Source organism: Danio rerio, chromosome 23 (genome assembly GCF_052040795.2).
Source record: "Danio rerio strain M-AB ecotype USA chromosome 23, GRCz13ab, whole genome shotgun sequence".
In the NCBI taxonomy this organism is placed as follows: Eukaryota; Metazoa; Chordata; class Actinopteri; order Cypriniformes; family Danionidae; genus Danio; species Danio rerio.
In genome coordinates, this window is record NC_141043.1 from 7,206,417 (window position 1) to 7,225,151 (window position 18,735).

The window sequence follows — 18,735 nt, forward strand, 5'->3', positions numbered from 1 at the left end:
TTGTCCTATGAGAAGACCCTGCTTCTGAATTATTCATGAGAGCAAGTGCTTACCGAAAATCACCCAGATTACCGACAGGGCTAATGGTTGAAATGGGTAACTGTCAGCGCAAGAGACCTGCTGCACTGATATCCACTGTGTCTGCATTCATACCCAGGGATTCAGGAGGAGAGAAGTCCTCCTCATTTATATAAACACAATTAACTTAATAATAATATAACAAATTGTGTTTACGTGTATATGAATTTATGAAAAACATATATAGCAGGGCATTCAATTACTTTTGATTTCTTTGCATTTTAACTTTGTAAACTATAAAATCATGGGTCTCCTCACGGTTTGTGTCTGAGTATTATTCAGTATTAAATTATAATTAAGTATGCTAGTGCCCATTAAGTGATTCAATAAACCAATTATCTTACAAATCTCAAGTATTTTTCTACAATAAAAACTCTTTTTTAATTTTATTTTTTATATTATGCTTAATATTTTAAATTAAAAAAAGAATATTAAAATATATTTTAGATGGGCCTACAGCAACCTATTATATATGTATGTCAATAAAGTGTTTTCTGGTTCTGGACTATTATGCTGGAATGAAAGTGTAGTTCCTAGCCAAATCATAAAATAGCAATATTTCAACTTTTTTTCAGTTTTTGTACATGCATGGTCTAACTACAGAAGAATCAAGCATTAAATAGGAATATTATCAAAATTCTTTGGTCAATTATGAGTGAGATCCTAATGGTCTAATCTGATTCAATGATCTATGCTAAGCTAATCTAAAAGTGCTCCCCCAGATCTGGAGATCTGCTGAATAAAAAAAAAAAGGTAAACTCAACTTTTTAAATCTAAAGGGAGTTTTTTTTTTAAAGTGGAGTATCCCTTTAATTTGTTTGACCTTGAATAGATCATATACAACAGCGTCCACTGACAGCATTGACCTGTGCTTTTTATAGTTTATTACGGTCGAAAGATTCTCTGTTGTGAAATGGATCGATTGTCTTTGTAACTAAATGAGGTTTGGGTTTGAAAACTGTTAAGAGGAGTGAAAAACAGCTACCCTACTGAAAAACCCCAGCTTAAACCAGCCTAGGCTGGCCATTTCCAGGCTGGTTTACAGCCATTTCCAACCTGGTCTTAGCTGGTCAAACCCTGGTCTAAACCCTGCTAAAACCAGCTTGACCAGCCTAGCCAGGCTGAAAGCCCAGCCAAAACCAGCTATGTGCAGCTTAAACCAGGCTGGTCAAGCTGGTTTTAGCAGGGTTTAGCTGGTCAATTTCCACCTGACCAGCTAAGACCAGGCTGGAAACCAGCCTGGAAATGGCCAAAACCCCTCTAAAACCAGGCTGGTCAACCAGCTAAAACCAGCCAACCAGCCTAGGCTGGTTTAAGCTGGATTTTTCAGCAGGGAAAGAAGGCTTTAATGATATCTTGTGGAAACTTGTGGCTTAATGAAAAACGACAACTCAATAACTTGTACGTGGCAGTTTGATCTGAGGAAAGTGTGAGTAAAAAGTGCTAATATCCTGAATGTTAAAAAAAGAAAAATCGTCTAGGGACCCATCACCCGTCTGAATTCGCTGAAGTTGGCAAACTAGAAAACTACAGTTTCAGCTCCTTCCCATCAACCAAGTGTCTAAATATAAACACGGCAGTGCTGTGCATTTTAACAGACTGCGAAATGCTTTATATACAGTAGGCAATGTAACTGAAAAACCAGCAGGGCAAGCCACTCTTAGCTCACTCTTATCCTCGTTTAGGTCATGTGTTATTACCTGGGCATGTCTTTTACAGTTTTTCCAAATTGAGGATCAGATGCTGTGACCTGACTGCCGTCCTTTAGCTGGTGAGCCTCTGAGACGCGCATAGCCACATACCGCTGAGAGCCTGCCATAGAAAGAAAGTCAAACGGTTATTGACGCTAATGCTATATTGTGCTGCGGTCACTTGACTTCTTTTGATCTGGGCTTGTGGGTAGCACCTGGCAGCTGCCGTGGGTAACCCAGAATAGGCAGAGCGATAAGCAGAGCTGCCGCTCCTCCTGCCAGGAAACCAATCCACCAAGCTCCAACCCACAACGGGTTTTCAGGTGTCAGTTCTGTCCTAAAAGAGAAAGACAAAAAGGTGAAGCTGTGCAGAACTTGGCATATAAATCGAATTGTATATTTTTGTTGCTTCTATGGACGTTTGTCAGATTCAAAAGTAATAAAGTTAACCTAACAGGAGTAACAGCTATTTTTTGTCCATCATTCCATTTAATTTTTCCAAAACGGAAGGTTTTAAAATGTAAACAAAGATGTTTGAAAATGAACACTGACCATAATTAAAGACTTTCAGATTCTTCCTAGTTATTAAGACTAATCTGAAGTAATGTTTGTTACTTCACTCAGAGAGTCATAGCTGTGCTAATAGCATTTCTGAAATCAGTCTAGTTAAAGTAGTTACATTTGAACTGCGGTGATTAACAGAATTAAAATCTGGTTTTCATTAATTTACAAGAGTAAACAGACATGCTTAGGAAAATCATGTGACTTCATTGGTTCAAAATAAATTTTGCTTTTCAGTTTAATTTGCCTAAAATACGTTTAAATAATGTGATTCAAATGAGTGAAAATGTCAAAATTAAATTGTTATACCAATGGTTACTATTTTAGAGTGTTATAAATATCGCTTAAAGTAAAAAAGATGTTTTTAATCTACTTAAAATGCACATTATGATGCTTAAAGTCAAGCAAAAAATGCATGATTGTTGATATATAACTGTCAACCATTTGGGGTCCGTTCTTCGTACGTGGATTACTCAGTTAGCTGGATTTGGATATTGACGATTTGACACGATCCAGGATCGTTTCGTTCTTCAAAGCTGATCTGAGAGTTGTTGTCATAGGAACAGTTCTGCTAGCTCAAACCTGATCGGGAGCAGGTTCAATTCATATAAACAGGATTAGATCGGGTCAGTTCAAGCAAAGATAATAGAGAAAGTATGTACCGAATTATGATATTTTCTTACAGTAGTAGTTATATACACTTGGGAAAATAGTTAAATAATAACATTTTTAACTATATATATATATATATATATATATATATATATATATATATATATATATATATATATATATATATATATAAAGTTATAGTTATTAATAAAATAAATAAAGTTATATTAACAAAACTTATGCAATCTGCACCCTCGAAATGAAAGTACAAAGAGAAAATTTATTGATATAAACTTTTTAGATCGCTTTAGTACAATTTGTGTATGATAATAGAAATGCAGAATGTGACTTTAAAAAAAAAAGAAATAATAAATTAATGCAGTCATGAACATGTTTTGACAGTTAATATGCCAGTGATTGATGCTTCACAAAAGTTGCAGACACCTTTACCAATATCAAAATGCTTTTGTAAACATCCATTGTAAACGGTTTACTGCTAATTTGATGTAATTTTGCTCACATGGATAATTGAATATTAATCAGATGATGTCATTACGATGCTGTGCCGTCAGCCAATCGTTGCATTGCTGATCATGAATTCGAGGATCGATAGATCTGTCCTTCACAACACACGCAGCGATCTCAGATCAGTTCATCCAGACATTCTAATCTGATTCGCAAACTTGTTTGAAAAACAAAATTAGCTAGAGATCAGTTATCAAGATTAAAAGATCCAGGATTGACAAAATCATCTTAGATCATTTAAGCGAGGTACGAAGAACAGACCCTTGGTTTTGGCTACAGTGTTTAATCAGTGGACGCCTACATCAAATACATGTTCATAAAAATGGTTATATTTTTGTCAGCAGCCAAATACACTTTATTAGATACACCTTATTATTACTGGGTTGAACCTGTTTTTCGCCTTCAGAACTGCCTTAATACTTTGTGGCATAGATTCAACAAGATACTGAAAATATTTCTGAGAAATTTTGCTCCATATTGACATGACAGCATTATGCAGTTGCTGCAGATTTGTCAGCTGCACCCATGATGCAAATCTCCTGTTCCACAACATCCCACTTGGATTGAGGTGCTCTATTGGATTGAGATCTGGTGACTGTGGAAGCCATTTGAGTACAGTGAACTCATTGTCATGTTCAAGAACATGGCGTGTTATCCTGTTGAAAGTAGCCATCAGAAGATTGGTACACTGTGGTCATAAAGGGATGGACATGGTCAGCAATAATTTAGAGCTGTGAACCTACACTAGTCTCACGGTTCGGTTCGGTTACGATTATCATGCCATCGATTCGGTTCAATTCGATATTTGGGTGCATCACAGTGCCTTGACGGTGCTTTCCATACACAGTTTTATATTTTCTTCACAGTAGCAGTTCTTGTATTAAAATCTATGAATATATTTATATTTATATACTATTTGTAATACAATTTTGTCATTTAATACAAACAGTCAGATATATAAACTGTACCTTTAAACAAAACGAGCATTTAGCAAATAATATAAACAAATATAAATATCCAGCTCACTTTCGGATCCTTGTCTAGTTCTCTTACACCTCTTTGATTGGTCACACCCTCAAAAAAAAAAAACGGTTGCGATTGGCTCTTGCGCGCTGCGCTCTTCACAGATGAGTGACACTGATAAGCGGCAGGCGGCGATCACAGCTGATGTATGATTGACACGGTGGAGAAAACTCTGCAGACACGCGCTCGATTCTGTATGCAAAAGTAACGCTGTAAAACAGCCGAGAAGAGAAGAAAAGCCACGCCAGCAGGTCAAATGGGCCACTGTGTGTGTGTGAGAAAGAGAGAGACAGAGCGAGAGCGAGAGAGAGAGAAATGGAGTAGGCTACTTTCATTCTCTCGATCTCAGTGAAATAGGGGCTATTGTTGTATATGTTAGTGAAATACTGATCCAGCAAACACACACAGTGAAATTGTGCACAGCGTTGTAAATACTTGCGCTCGCCTCCCTCGCAACAGAGCGCATATGAGGTAAATGACGTCAGCACATAACCGGTTATGATTATTACTGAACTGATACCGAATTATCCGCGTCTGCATCGCAGTGCCCCGAAGAAACGATTAATTTTGACATCCCTAGCAACAATACTCAGGTAGGCTGGGGCGTTGATATGGTGCTCAATTGGTACTATGGGCCCAAAATGTGTCAACAACCTGAACCGTTGATGCAAGGCAGGATGGATCCATGCTTTCATGCAGTTGACACCAAAATCTGACGTCTGTGTGAATTGTAGCCTCAGTTTCAACTACCACTTTCAAAGTCTCTTAAACCATCTTTCTTCTCCATTCTGATGCTTGGTTTGAACTGCAGCAAATCATCTTGACCATGTCTACATGTCTAAATGCTGCCACATGATTGGCTTTTTTTGCGATGTACAAATCTCAATAGCACAAAAATGAATACAGTGTATGACTGGTTTTGTGATCCAGGTTCACGCACTGTATGACTACTTAATGACAAGGATCAGACATTTTCAGTCAGACTATAATGTCAATGTTTAAGAATATGCAGATGAACTGTTGACACTAGTGAAAACCTTTGTCGTTCATTCAGAAATGAAAACCCTGTCATTGCATATATGCGCAATATCACACGAGTAGCAGTGTGCTATGGCTGTATATCAGCACTGGTGGGAGGCGTGCGTTAGCGCCCCACCAGTGCTGATATACAGCCATAGTACACTGCTACGAGTGTGATATTACGTTTATACAACAGTTTAATGGCACAATCTTGTACATAAAAAAAGAAAATCAAACACAGGGAGTCTAAAACTTTTTTGTATTAGGAACTACTTTCTTACGCAATTCATTCACATCTGCAGCTGACATCAAAACAGCAGAAGCCATTACTAATTCACCACCGTCACTTTAGAGCTAGTGTTTGATAGACTTTGTCTAAAGTGATGACAAAACTGCTGATTTTGCTTACACTTTAAGATTATAAGACTGAACGTGACATGAAATGCCATCCATCTACAGAGATATCTTCTTACAGTGTTACAGTCTACAGTATTTCTCTGTTGCAATCGGGATTTCGCAATAATTAACCCCGAAAATAACAACAAATCCACTAACGTTACCAGACTGCTGTTGTGTTTGCGCTAAGGAAAATTGCTAAACAGGTGCGGACTTTGCTTATTTCAATCTACCAACACAACACACCTTCCTGATATGCAAGCAAATCTGTATAAATACAGCACAATAACATACAAAAAGAGATATCATCTAACCTGCCAACATATCTCTGAAAACCTGGGATAACGGGGAGGAGAGGGTGTACGGGGGTGAGGTTGAGAACAGGATGCAGTGGGTTTTGGGCGACTGCTTAGATCGGATTCTGTACCAAAGTTGGCAACCCTATATATATAGGATTTTCCCATAGGGTTTTCGAAGATTGCGAATAATACGCTCTGTGTTCAAACACTGTTCATTACACTTACACGTTTTGTTCAGCCGGATAATTGTCACACGAAAATACAACATTGAGCACTTTTGGATCTTAAATGCAAACGCAAGACTTGAAAAGCTAACATTAGGCTATAAACGGACTACAATGCCCTCGGGGCACTCTTCAGTGACGTCAGCCCCACCCTGCGACTTATCGAGCTTATTTTTAGAAATAACGTCCATGACAAAAAGTTAATCTCTCTGTTTATTATATTGTAATCCACGGTATATATTATAAACTAATAAATAAGCAAACACACATAGACCTTTGTGCCTTTTGGATCGTTTTTACGTGGGAAATACATCTGTTTTGCTTTGCGGTTGTTCTAAAAGTTTTAAAAATGTGTATAAATGTGCCTATATAGTATTATTATGAGACATATTTAAATAAGTGTATCGCTCGCGTGCACACAGCCCGCTTACCTTAAACAGACGACAGAAATTAGGCGTGAGGAGGAACAAGTCTATCAAATGCCTGCAAGTTTCATCATCATGGACACAGAACAACATTCAATATTCCTTTTGTGTCACGAAGTACAGCGAAAAACAGCCCATAAAGTCACATCTGCTATACGTTTTATGGAGGAGTGTAAATACTGCAGTTAAATGTGTTCAGATGAAGAAAAAAAGACGAGAAATCACTTGATCACGTGAAAATGACAGTTAATATGTCTGTATTTTTACACATTTATTCACACGTTTGCATTACTGAGAGCAGGAAAGAAACAGGCTGCACTGAGCAGTATCTTCATAATATCGTTTAATTAAAATAAATGATCAACAAATTAGTCTGTCTCGACAGCCTTTACATGTGAAGGAATTATCTACACACAATCTGAATTCTCAATTAGAATAATACTACAAACTATAAAATACTATTCATGAAAATACTTAAAATCACAGACAAATCCAAACGCCTAACACAAGCGAGCTGCGCTCCAGACCAGATCAGCTCGAAGACGTTTAATGTCCCCGACGCCGCCTGTAGTCTCATTTAGCAACTTGACAGCAACCGTCTTTTTAAAGAAGCATAATCGATTTAAAAGTTTAAGAGTGAGCTGTAACTGATGTGTTTTATGTCGTAGAACAAAACGTGAAGGTATATTGAGTTGGTGCACTGAAAAAAGTGTTACATGCAGAACTGTTGCAAACTATTTATTTGTGTTGAATTTAAACAATCAAATTAAATTGAATAATGTTTAACTTAATGTGTTTGTTTAAATTCAACACAATTAAATTGTTTACAACCACTTAACATAATAAAATTGAGTAAATCCAAGGAATCATCTTTGAATAATTTTTTTCAGTGTGTCAGCCACGGACCTTATTTAAGCGATTTTACTGAAACCCTATTCAAAAAACCCATTGACTTTGGGACGAGGGAACCGGAAGTGCTAAAATGCTAACAAATTGACGTCATAGTTCCTCCACTCTATTATGCGGTTCTGTTGCCATCTTGTGGATTGAAAATGTCAACTGTCGCCAACGAGCTGTCTCTCAGAAATTGTAAATATTTTAAAATAGGCACTATTCTTGCAAATAAACTGCATAGTTGCAATCTAAACAACTACATTCTCGACTAAAAAAGCCTCAAAAGTATATTTGGTTGTCTAACAGCAGTAATATTTGTCAAACTGTAGTGTCTGCTTGTAGCTGGCTGTATGTGGGCAGAGTAATGCACAAAGGTTAAAGAGGCTGTACGGATGCTGATATTACTTCAATATATCATGGCTATCAGCCAATCAGATTCGAGATCCAGACAGAACTGTTGTATAAATCAGGGGTTCTCAACTGGTTTGGCCATGGGACCCACATTTTTACATGGTCATCAAGCTGCATCAAGTAGTGACAGATACATCATAAAAAATTCACCAAGACTTACAAATAAACAGTATTTTATTGCTGTAATTTAACAAAATGGATCAAATTATAGAAATATTACAAAGTAAAAACGACAAATACTGTTAATAATAAACTGTTAATAAAACATGTTTTCTGGTTTCTAAATGTGGTTTTAATTTAGAAGTTTTCATGCTCTCTTATGAGAGCACCTCACTACATATGACACTGAGGCTTTAATTTTTTTTTTGTCGTCAATAGATAAATCCATACTTTACATATTCGGGGTTGTACTTGCACTTCGACATTTGTTGCAATAATTAAATTAAATTTAAAATGTCAAACAGTACGGTTGTCGTGCAAACATTTCAAAATAAAAGTCCGGTATAAGCAAAATAACTAAAAAAAATAAACTTTTGTTGTTTTTTTGACCACACACTCCGCGACCCACTAAAATGTTTCCACAACCCAACCCACCAGTTGAGAATCACTGGTATAAATAATACTGAAAACTGAGTGTGAAACAGGTGACTATAGGTTAATGTGCTTCAATTTAAAAATAATAATAATGCTACTAGTATACCCGTGTTAGCTTGCTAAAGTGTACATTTTCAGACTTATTAGATTGCCTTACGTTTGGCCAATCTCAGTGTAAATGTTGAGAAAGAATCCACCCAGCAGGTATCCGGCCGCAGGTCCTACGATGGCGGCTGTGTAGAAGATCCCTGAGAAAACAGAAGTCACATCTCTGAGTCACAGAAAAGTTTTCTATCAAAAGACGTAGTGAGACGCAGTTTGATTTTCTGAGTGCCTATGTCTGGAAAGGGAGCAAGCAGGGCAATGATTGTCCTCAATGGCCTTTGAAAAAACTGGATGGTGGAGAGACAAACAATGGAAGGAGGTTTTATTGATGTCTGAGGTGGAAGCTAGTGGCGCTCGCTGATAACGACAAAAGAAAAATGACTAGGCGTGTCAAAGCCCGAATGGGACAAAATGGAGGGGTTTAGTGAGGATAAATATCAATTCTTGTGTAATCTGTCTTATATGCTACGAGAAAGCACTCAAGTAGTTTTTCTTTATATCAATATGAGTGCTTCAGTACTATTAAGATCAGCTACAAAGTCACAAACACACGCTTTGATAAAAATCATGTCCAGTCAAGAAAAGACGAGCCAACATCAGTGCCCTAATATAATGGCATTTGTTTTATCATATGAATTCAGTGAGTTTGTGAATTCGTCCTTAATACTGCATTAATTTTCAATGGCAAATCAATAAATTAACATTTAAAATAGAACTTATTATAAACTATAATAAGTAAAATAAAATTATAATGGATTAAGTTACAATACTACAATAATCATTATTAATTATAATTATAAGTATCACTGTGTAATTATAGGTGTAAATTATGTATATATTATAATATGCATATATATTATGATCGTTGCTACCAAAACAAATTTTTCTTCATGTTTTTTTTATTTAATTAATTGTACAGCCCTTGTTTTGAAATGCAGAATGGATTTAATCAATTTTAAAGGCTACAAAAATGTATTTAGGCATCATATAATTTAATGTAGAGCATGAAATTCAATTTATATTCAGTTCTAAAAATGTTATACTTGTTAGTGAATTATAACATAAACTGATTTTATTTAAAATGATGGTATATTGCTCTGTTATTGCGTTTTATGTGAATAATTCGAATGCTGCCATCCACACCTTGGTGTAATAAACAAAACAAAAACAAGTCTTTACAGAACTCTGATACAGTTTGACTAACACATGAAAGTCAAGAAACAAAGGCATCTAAAAGAGATAAAAAACAAGACATGTATTCAATAAAGGATCATAAAAAGAACAGAATGCATTTACATTTATTCATTTACTGTAGCTGATGCTTCTCTGCTTTTTACGACATGCAAATGATGGTAAAAGCTCTTCAAATCACCAGAGAGCAGCGATATATAGATGCCATGACAAAGCTCAGTTATTTTAGCTTTTTTGTTTTGGTCAAGCTTGGTTTTTCTTTTCATATGAGCTATGTTGCCCATTATAGTTCAGTTTAGGGATTGCAAATGCTGTTTACTTGAAGCAAATCTTTATGGAATCATTTAGGAGTGCATTTGTGGTAAAAGCTCATTTTTTTTATTTTGTAGGTTTTATATTAAAAAAACACACAGAAACTCTAAATCAGGGGTGCTCAATCCTGTTTCTGGAGATCTACCTTCCTGCAAAGTTCAGATCCAACCCTGCTCAAACACACCTGAGCCAATTAATTAGGACCTGAACAGCACTTGATAATTACAGGCAGGTGTGTTTGATATGGGTTGCAACTGAAATCTGCAGGAAGGTAGATCTCCAGGAACAGGGTTGGTCACCCCTGCTCTAAATGAACCAAGACTTAGGGCTCTATTTTGACGATCAATGCGCAAAGTGCAAAGCGCAGGGCGCAAACGCATTAAGGGCGTGTCAGAATCCACTTTTGCTAATATAAGGATGAAAATATCCGATTTGTGCCGTGGCGCATGGTCTAAAAGAGTTGAGCTTATTTTCCTAATTAGTTATAAGTGTGTTTTAAGAATAAACCAATCAGAGTTTCATCTCCCATTCCCTTTAAGAGCCAGTTACCTCGTGCCATAGCACATTTGCTATTAACCAGATGTAAAGTAAGTGGAAGTGGAAAAACTGAGCGTTTCACTAGCAAGAAAACAGTTAAACAGAGCATCTACAGCGTGAGAATGAGAGATTAGCCTCCATTATCTCCTTTCACTTTCGCTGTCATGGCTAGGGAAACCCTGTACACACAGACTAGCCTATAAATAATTATTTTGTTTGTTAAGCGCAAATATTTGATTGAAAACTATTTCTAAATACAGTTCTAATTTCCAGCAAATGAATAAATGAACAATAATAACAAAGTGTGTTCAAAAACCTAAAACACATGCTGTGCCCCATAAGGTCTAAAACCTGACAGGTGGACAAATCTAAGCTTGTTTTTAATAAAACAAATATAAATACGCATATAAAAAATAATACTGCTAATAATACTAATAAATTATATGTTTTGTAATATTTTAATCCTTTATATTTATGTCCTATATATACCCTTAATATATTTATTCTTTTTCCTATGTAAAGATATTTGCATATTGCTCTACATTTGTGTGTATTAAGCAGTGTGTAAGCGAGGCGCACAACTAACCCGCTCTGCGCTAGACTTTAGACCGGCTTTGTTCTGGTCTATTGAAAAATCTATGACAGTTTCTCAAAATAGCAACGCGCCAGCAATACACCTCAACACGCCTTCCTTTTTAGACCAGAACGCCTATGGGCGCACATATGAGCGCAACTGCATTTGCTATTTAAACAGCGTGGCGCAAAACGTCAAAGCGACTCTTGCGCTGAGCTGAAACTAGCAAACAATAATTGCATTGCGCCTTGCGCCACATTGCGCCAGGTGTATGATAGGACCCTTAATGTAAAAAAATATGCTGTAAAAAAACTATTAAATTCATCAGTCATCTTTCAGTAAATGTTTTGATGTTGAGACGCCACACTCACCTATATATACTGGTGCGTAGTTTGACTTGACGTTCTCATCAAGGTATGTGACCCCAAGGGTGTATAGTGGGGTTGCCCCAACACCATGAAGAAACTGTCCCAGCATAAACACATAGCGGTATGCCGAGAGCCCGCCTTCCTCGCCAACGCACGTCTCTGTGTGATTTTCTGAGCACAGTCCCATGCGCTCTGGAACTCTCACCTGATAGGCTGGTGTGGTGAAATGGGGCAGGGCAAAGACCAGAGAGCCCAGAGCCATGACGAGCACACCCCAACCCAGCCATCGAGGTTTATGACCAGTACCACCAAAGTAGCTCACAAATGTCAGGCACAAACAAGCAGCAATGTCATAGGAGCTTGCAATCAGTCCTGCCTGCAACAGACATGAGAAAAAGTCAACAAAATGGTGAGATGTACACAAGCTTTAGTTTAGAGAGTTAGAGTTTATATTTAAATGCGATCGGTTCTATACTGTATGAGATTAAGACTGAAGTGTAGTGAAAAATATCCATATTTTCATTCAGTTTTAACAGTATGCATCCATTGTAATATGCAGGATGGTTTATGAGCTTTTCTGATTATGCAGTTTTGCGTTTATGAGCTTGCCTTATCATTAAAAAAGTATATACTGCGCAGTTTTTCTGTTTTTATTAGCATTTTTTTGTTAATACTTTTATTCTACAAGAATGTTTTATACTGAACAAAGGTTATTATTAAGATTTATTGACACAAAATATTTCTATTTGAAAAAAAAAATGCTGTTATCTCCCCCTTCTGACATTCGGTTAACAGATATTATATCATTCCTCTCTACTGATACATTTTATAAACCTTTGACTCTTTGGTTCGGTTTACACTGCCAGTTAAATGTGACCCATATCTATGGGATGAATTTAGTATCAATATTATTTGCAAACTGTCATCCACGTGCTCTGTTGATGTTGTATCTGCAGTTTTACATCCACAAACGAATGGCTTTCCAACTGAGTGTGAATTGAAGATTTGCGCAAACATAAACATGTTCGTGAAAACAAATATTATGTTTTGCATTCATGCATCTTAATTTACGTGTGCGGAAAGGAAGTTTTGCATTTACGGATCAGGTGATGTTCGTGTGTGAATTAAGTTTTTGTTTGATCTATGCTGCCAGCTTCGTTTTAATTTTGAGACTTTCTTTTTCGCGGTTTTGAGGCCTTTCAGGAATCAAACACAAACTATTTTAGACGGAAAAGACACAACATTCCTATGCAAGGTATTCACATCAACCTACCGATCTGAGAAATATACAATCCTGCATTACCACACTTGTGCCTGAAAAAGTCTGATTTAAATAAATGTCCAGCATTTTGTAAAAACATACTGTGTTGTATTATTCTGGCAATAACTTGTTTTATTGTCAGGGATGGGAAACAATACATTGAAATGTATTTTTAAATAAAATTCCATTCATTCATTTTCTTTTCGGCTTAGTCCCTTTATTAATCTGGGGTTGCCACAGTGGAATGAACCGCCAACTTATCCAGCATATGTTTTACACAGAAGATGCCCTACCAGCTGTAATATTGATACTAAATTCATCCCATACAATTCCAATTTTTTGCTCATATGTGACACAGATCGGATCTGTTCTATGACCATGTAAACACGAAAAAAACGCATGCATTCGGATATTCAGAGATCAGTTTCAGGCCTCCTTCATATGTGGAAATAAATCAGATACAGATCGGATGTGTGACAATGCGACTGTCATGTAAACAGGCAGATCAGATTAATTGAGGCATTCCTTTCTGTACATCATTAAATTTGCAACAATGTAGAGCTTCTCCGCGGTTTAAAGACAGAAGGAAGAGCGTGTGTGGAGACGCAGACGTGGTAAACAACATCAGAGGAAACACAGAGGAGGAAAGTGGTCAGTCGCCACAATTTGCTCCCACCAGACCTGAGATCTATCTCGTACCCACAAATTCCTCTGATTGGTGGAGGACATCATAAAGCATATAAACCATAAGCGCAAGCTGCGATGACGGCCCTTTCCCACCTCCGCCATAAAATCATTTTAAAGTTGGGCGAACTTCGTGTTGTAACTTTTGCTTTTTATCACTATTAATACATGCACTGCAGGCTACACATAGAATCTATTCTCTACTACACACACACATCAGGGCCATACCATTACATGAACTGCGTGGCGGTAAATCTAAACTAAACCATTCACTGCTTATACTACACTTCGCATATTTCGCAGAGCTAAAAACAAGACAATTTCTTCCATCGTGGCTAGTGTGGCACAGATGCTAGAACCCGATTTTATGCATAAGCGACATCGTAAATTGTATGGCAAGTGTAAACGCATGAATTGGATATGGGTCACAATTAAAACAACGTGTAAACAGACAGACAAACAAATCAGATATAGGCAACAAATCAAAATTAGGCATCAAGACCTGACAGTGTAAACGGGGCCTTTGACTTCTTGACCTCATTAGTTTCCTATTTGAGTTTATCAGTGGTCAGGTTTCCTGCGTAAAAGAATAAGCCTGTCTGTGTTTTTATATGTATATGAGTAGGCACTGGACCATCAGAACAGGGCTCATTAATATTCATGACCATTCCAAATAGGGTCAAAACTGCGCTTTGCTTTCCAGAGATAACTACTCTTCTTATAAATGTAAATTTAAGTTTCTGGATAATTTTTGAACCACATACAGTACCACATACCTACTACTGTATGTAGATATCAGAAAAACAATTCAACACAACTGAATCAATGCACCCTATAGCCATACCTGTCAGCATTGGTATGTGAAAATAAGGGATATGTCCATTATAAAAAGGGATTCCCCCGACCCCCGAAATTCCGATTTCCCTGAAAAATATGCTCATTTGGAGCTGTTTCATTGTAAATAAACACTTAAATGGTCAGTAATGTTTCATAATTATTATTATTTATAAAATAAAAAATAAGTAGTATACATCAGCAACAAATAAATTAGCAAACAGTTCAGCTTATTAAAATGAATAGCTGTTATAATGAAATAGAATCAAATCTCTTTAGCCGTTTCTTCACTGTATAACGTACACATTCTGATTAAAGATCAATGAATGAATGATTTAGTTAGATTTTTTTTTCGTTTGATTACATTAAATAACAGGTCTCACTACATTTACAATTGAAATGAAAGCATTCGACTGCTTTACTAACTGTTTATGCTCATTTAGGAAGAAATTACTTGTGTTTGAAAAAAATAAAAAAAAACTCACCAAGATCAACATCTTTACATATTAATATTATTATTTATGTGTATGTCTGTTTAAACACGCACCCAAAACCCAGACTTTGAATCCGTTTGGGAAACAGCGCCTGTTTATCAATATGGAGCGCGTCAGCTGACAGTCATGCACCTCTATATGACTGTTTTGAGCATTGCATATGAAGGGAAGATGACACTTGAAATGAAAAAGTAGGGAATCGCGCCGTTTTTATGTTTATTTCAAAGTGTTTTCGTGCCTAAACAAAGCAAAAGCACAGAACAGACTCACATTTAAGAGCAAGGGGCGGCCCCTAGTGGTTTCGGCGGTATGGGTTGCGTATAGGGAGGCTCGACTCTTTAATGTTTATTTGCCACCCTTCAGAGAAAGACTGAAAATACGGGAGGAATACAGGAAAATACCTGTACGGGATCATAGCAGGATAGAACTGTAAAATACGGGAGAATCCCAGGAAAAATGGGGGCGTTGACAGGTATGCCTATAGCACCATAATGGTAGGCGTTTATTCATACTTAAAAAAAAAAAAAAATGTCCTTACTTACCTTACAATTTTACAATTTATTCTTACCGTACAATTTTACAATTTATTCTTACCGTACAATTTTACAATTTATTCTTACCGTACAATTTTACAATTTATTCTTACCGTACAATTTTTACAATTTATTCTTACCGTATAATTTTGAATAAAGGTGTTTGCATGAATTTCAATGAATTATTCAGTGTTTTTGTGCAATGTAACATTGTTTTTTTTTCCTTAACAAATTAAATACATAAAAACAGTGGTTCATTTGAATGTTTTTAGACTTTGTTTAACAGACCTGGTAGCTGCGCAGGTCAAAACGTCTTTCGATTGAGGTGATGACGGTGTTGATGAAGCCGTTGATGATCATGCCCTGGAGGAAGGAGGCCACACAGAGGAAGAACAGAACCCATCGTGGGGTGTTGAATGTTTGGATACACCGCGGGGTCAGTGCTCCCCATCCACACAGATTCTCAGAGTCTGTTGGGACAAACTTCAACCCATTTGGGGGATCTGTGAGCTCCAATCCTAATTTGCCTGTATTGTGGAGTGGAGTGTGGGCATCTCCAGACGGGCTGCCTGAACCAGAGCCCTGGGACTCCACAGGACTGGGAGTGTCTGGACTGGGTCCCAATGGGCTGTTATGTAGGACCAGAAGCTCTTGCTTGGAGCTGAAGGAAGTGTCATTGTTCAACAGGTGGGGCATGGCCCCAACAGGGGCGCTGGGACAGAATTGATGAAGGATAAGAAAACAAAACTTTTCCACTAGAAATTCTGATTATTATTAATTTCTTGCTGGATGATGTGTTGACAGCCTCTGGGTGAGGAGAACTCTTTGGGGTTTCTTTGAGTTTAAACTGAAGTCATACAGATCTTGGAAAGCTTAATTCTGCAAAGAACAGAGAGCAAAATACAAAGTTGCAACATCAGTAAATTCACAGTATATTTTTGATTTATTAAAGTCGGCATGAAACAGAAATTGCAATAGACTTTTATTCCCTATTGTGATGCCTAGCTGTCTTTGTAACAAGAAAAAAAAATGTGGCGTGGGGATTGAATTTGTCCATTGGGAATTCATTGAATGGTTGTAATTTGATAGCTGTCCATTTGATGCGAGTAAAACCTTGCTCCTATCTCTCAAGGATTCCTGAATCAATTAGATTTCTTTAAGAGACACTAGCTTTATCATGCTCTTTGATCATTAAAACATTACACATCTTTGCACACCAGCTACAATACAGTTGAAGTCAGAATTATTAGCCCCCTTTTGATTTTTTTTCTTTTTTAAATATTTCCCAAATGATGTTTCACAGAGCAAGGAAATTTTCACAGTATGTCTGATAATATTTTTTCTTCTAGAAGAAGTCTTATTTGTTTTTTTCCGACTAGAATAAAAGCAGTTTTGAATTTTTTAAAAACTATTTTTGGGACAAAATTATTAGCCCCTTTAAGCTAATTCTTTTTTCGATTGTCTACAGAACAAACCATCATTATAGAATAACTTGCCTAATTCCCCTAACCTGCCTAGTTCAATTTATTAACCTAGTTAAACCTTTAAATGTCACTTTAAGCTGTATAGAAGTGTCTTGAAAAATATCAAGTAAAAATATTATTTACTGTCATCATGGCAAAGATAAAATAAATCAGTTATTAGAAATAGTTTTTTAAAACTATTATGCTTAGAAATGTGCTGAAACAATCTTCCCTCCATTAAACAGAAATTGGGGAAAAAAATAAACAGGGGCGCTAATAATTCGGGGGGGTGGGGGGGGGGGGGGTCAACTATAATAAGGGGCTAATAATTCTGACTTCAACTGTACAGGCTGTATGGAAAGCTAATATTCAAGAAGGAAAGACAATACAGTTTTGTTCAAGAATCATTTAAAATAACAGCACTTATTATTAAAAATTGTCCATTGTTTCAAAAGCAAATCTCATAAGCTCCAAAAGCAAATTCAAATGGCATACAATCAAATAATCTTTATTTTGTCCAGTGAAGTCAAGCGTGATATCCAAAGACCCTAATGAACTATAATAAGGGATTAGTTCTGCATGCAATCCATGCTTCCTGACACAACAGTCAGTTGGCTTGCCAGACTCACACTGTTTATTCTAATTACACGTAATGACCTCCAGTGACCCACAGGACTGTTAAAAGATTTTGAATATTCAAAATTACATCTCAAATTACCTTCCACACACACTTAAGTTCTTCAAGTACAGTGGTTAAAACAATGATAAGTTCATTTGTTACACTAGCAGGCTGAACTAAGACTTTTACCCAGTTTTTTTTTGGAAGTCTGAGCTGAGATGAGTAGTTATTTTTTATTTATTCTTAATTGCAAATGAGTGGCCTGTTCATTGTGAAAATACATCAAATGTTGTTATGCATTTGAGCTGTAAAAATGCTGGGGAACAGCCATTGGTATGAATAGCCTCAAGTACCACTGCGATTCAGGTGTCCCGAGATAAACTTCCCACAGAACTTTCTCGATTCACCCCAATACCCAATATCTTCAACCCCTACCCCTACCCCATATTGTAAATGACAAAAAATAAAGGCAAAAAAAAAAAAAAAACAAGAAAAATTAGTATTTAAAAAAAAGAGGGAGCAGCCAGTTGATGGTAAAATGAAAACTAAAGATTAAAGAGCCCCTATTATGGGTTTACAAAACTGACCTTCCATGTACTGTATAACACAGCTCTAAGTGAAGTGAAATACTGCGGTATCCGCTTGTTAAGTGGTGACGTTTTGGTGACATACTGTATGTAATATTGTTTCCGTGTCCAAGCCGCCACTCATTTGAGTCGAGAAATTATTCACATTTAATTCATTTCACACATTAAAGTAAATTTAATATAAAGTCAAAGTGTACACAACGATCTCTGGGCTTGCTGCATAACAAATACCAACATTTTAACAATTGAAAAAAAATTTACCACTTTCTGGCCATCATATATAAGGCATGCCTGAATATTGCGATCGTGATTTTCGAAAGTATTAAATCGCTTTGTAAATGTTTATATGTGTCCCTATACAGTTAAATAGAGCGTTTGGACCCGGAAGCCGCTTTGCGAGACGTCACACTTAACAAGCGG

The 18,735-nt window shown here is 36.6% G+C and overlaps 1 protein-coding gene across 3 annotated transcripts in view; it reads right to left on the reverse strand.

Moving 5' to 3' along the window:
- slco4a1 (solute carrier organic anion transporter family, member 4A1) overlaps positions 1-18,735 on the reverse strand; it is a 58,315-nt gene that overhangs the window by 14,361 nt on the left and 25,219 nt on the right. For 2 of the 3 annotated variants that reach the window (XR_015522923.1, XM_087306051.1), the window contains exons 3-7: positions 15,935-16,525; positions 11,844-12,216; positions 8,911-9,001; positions 1,985-2,106; positions 1,779-1,890 (exon numbers count right to left, since the gene is read on the reverse strand). Coding sequence is in view for 2 of the 3 variants with exons in the window: in XM_087306051.1 (XP_087162177.1) it covers positions 1,779-1,890; positions 1,985-2,106; positions 8,911-9,001; positions 11,844-12,216; positions 15,935-16,342 (1,106 nt within the window). In the remaining variant the exon portion in view is untranslated. 3 annotated transcript variants of the gene reach the window in all.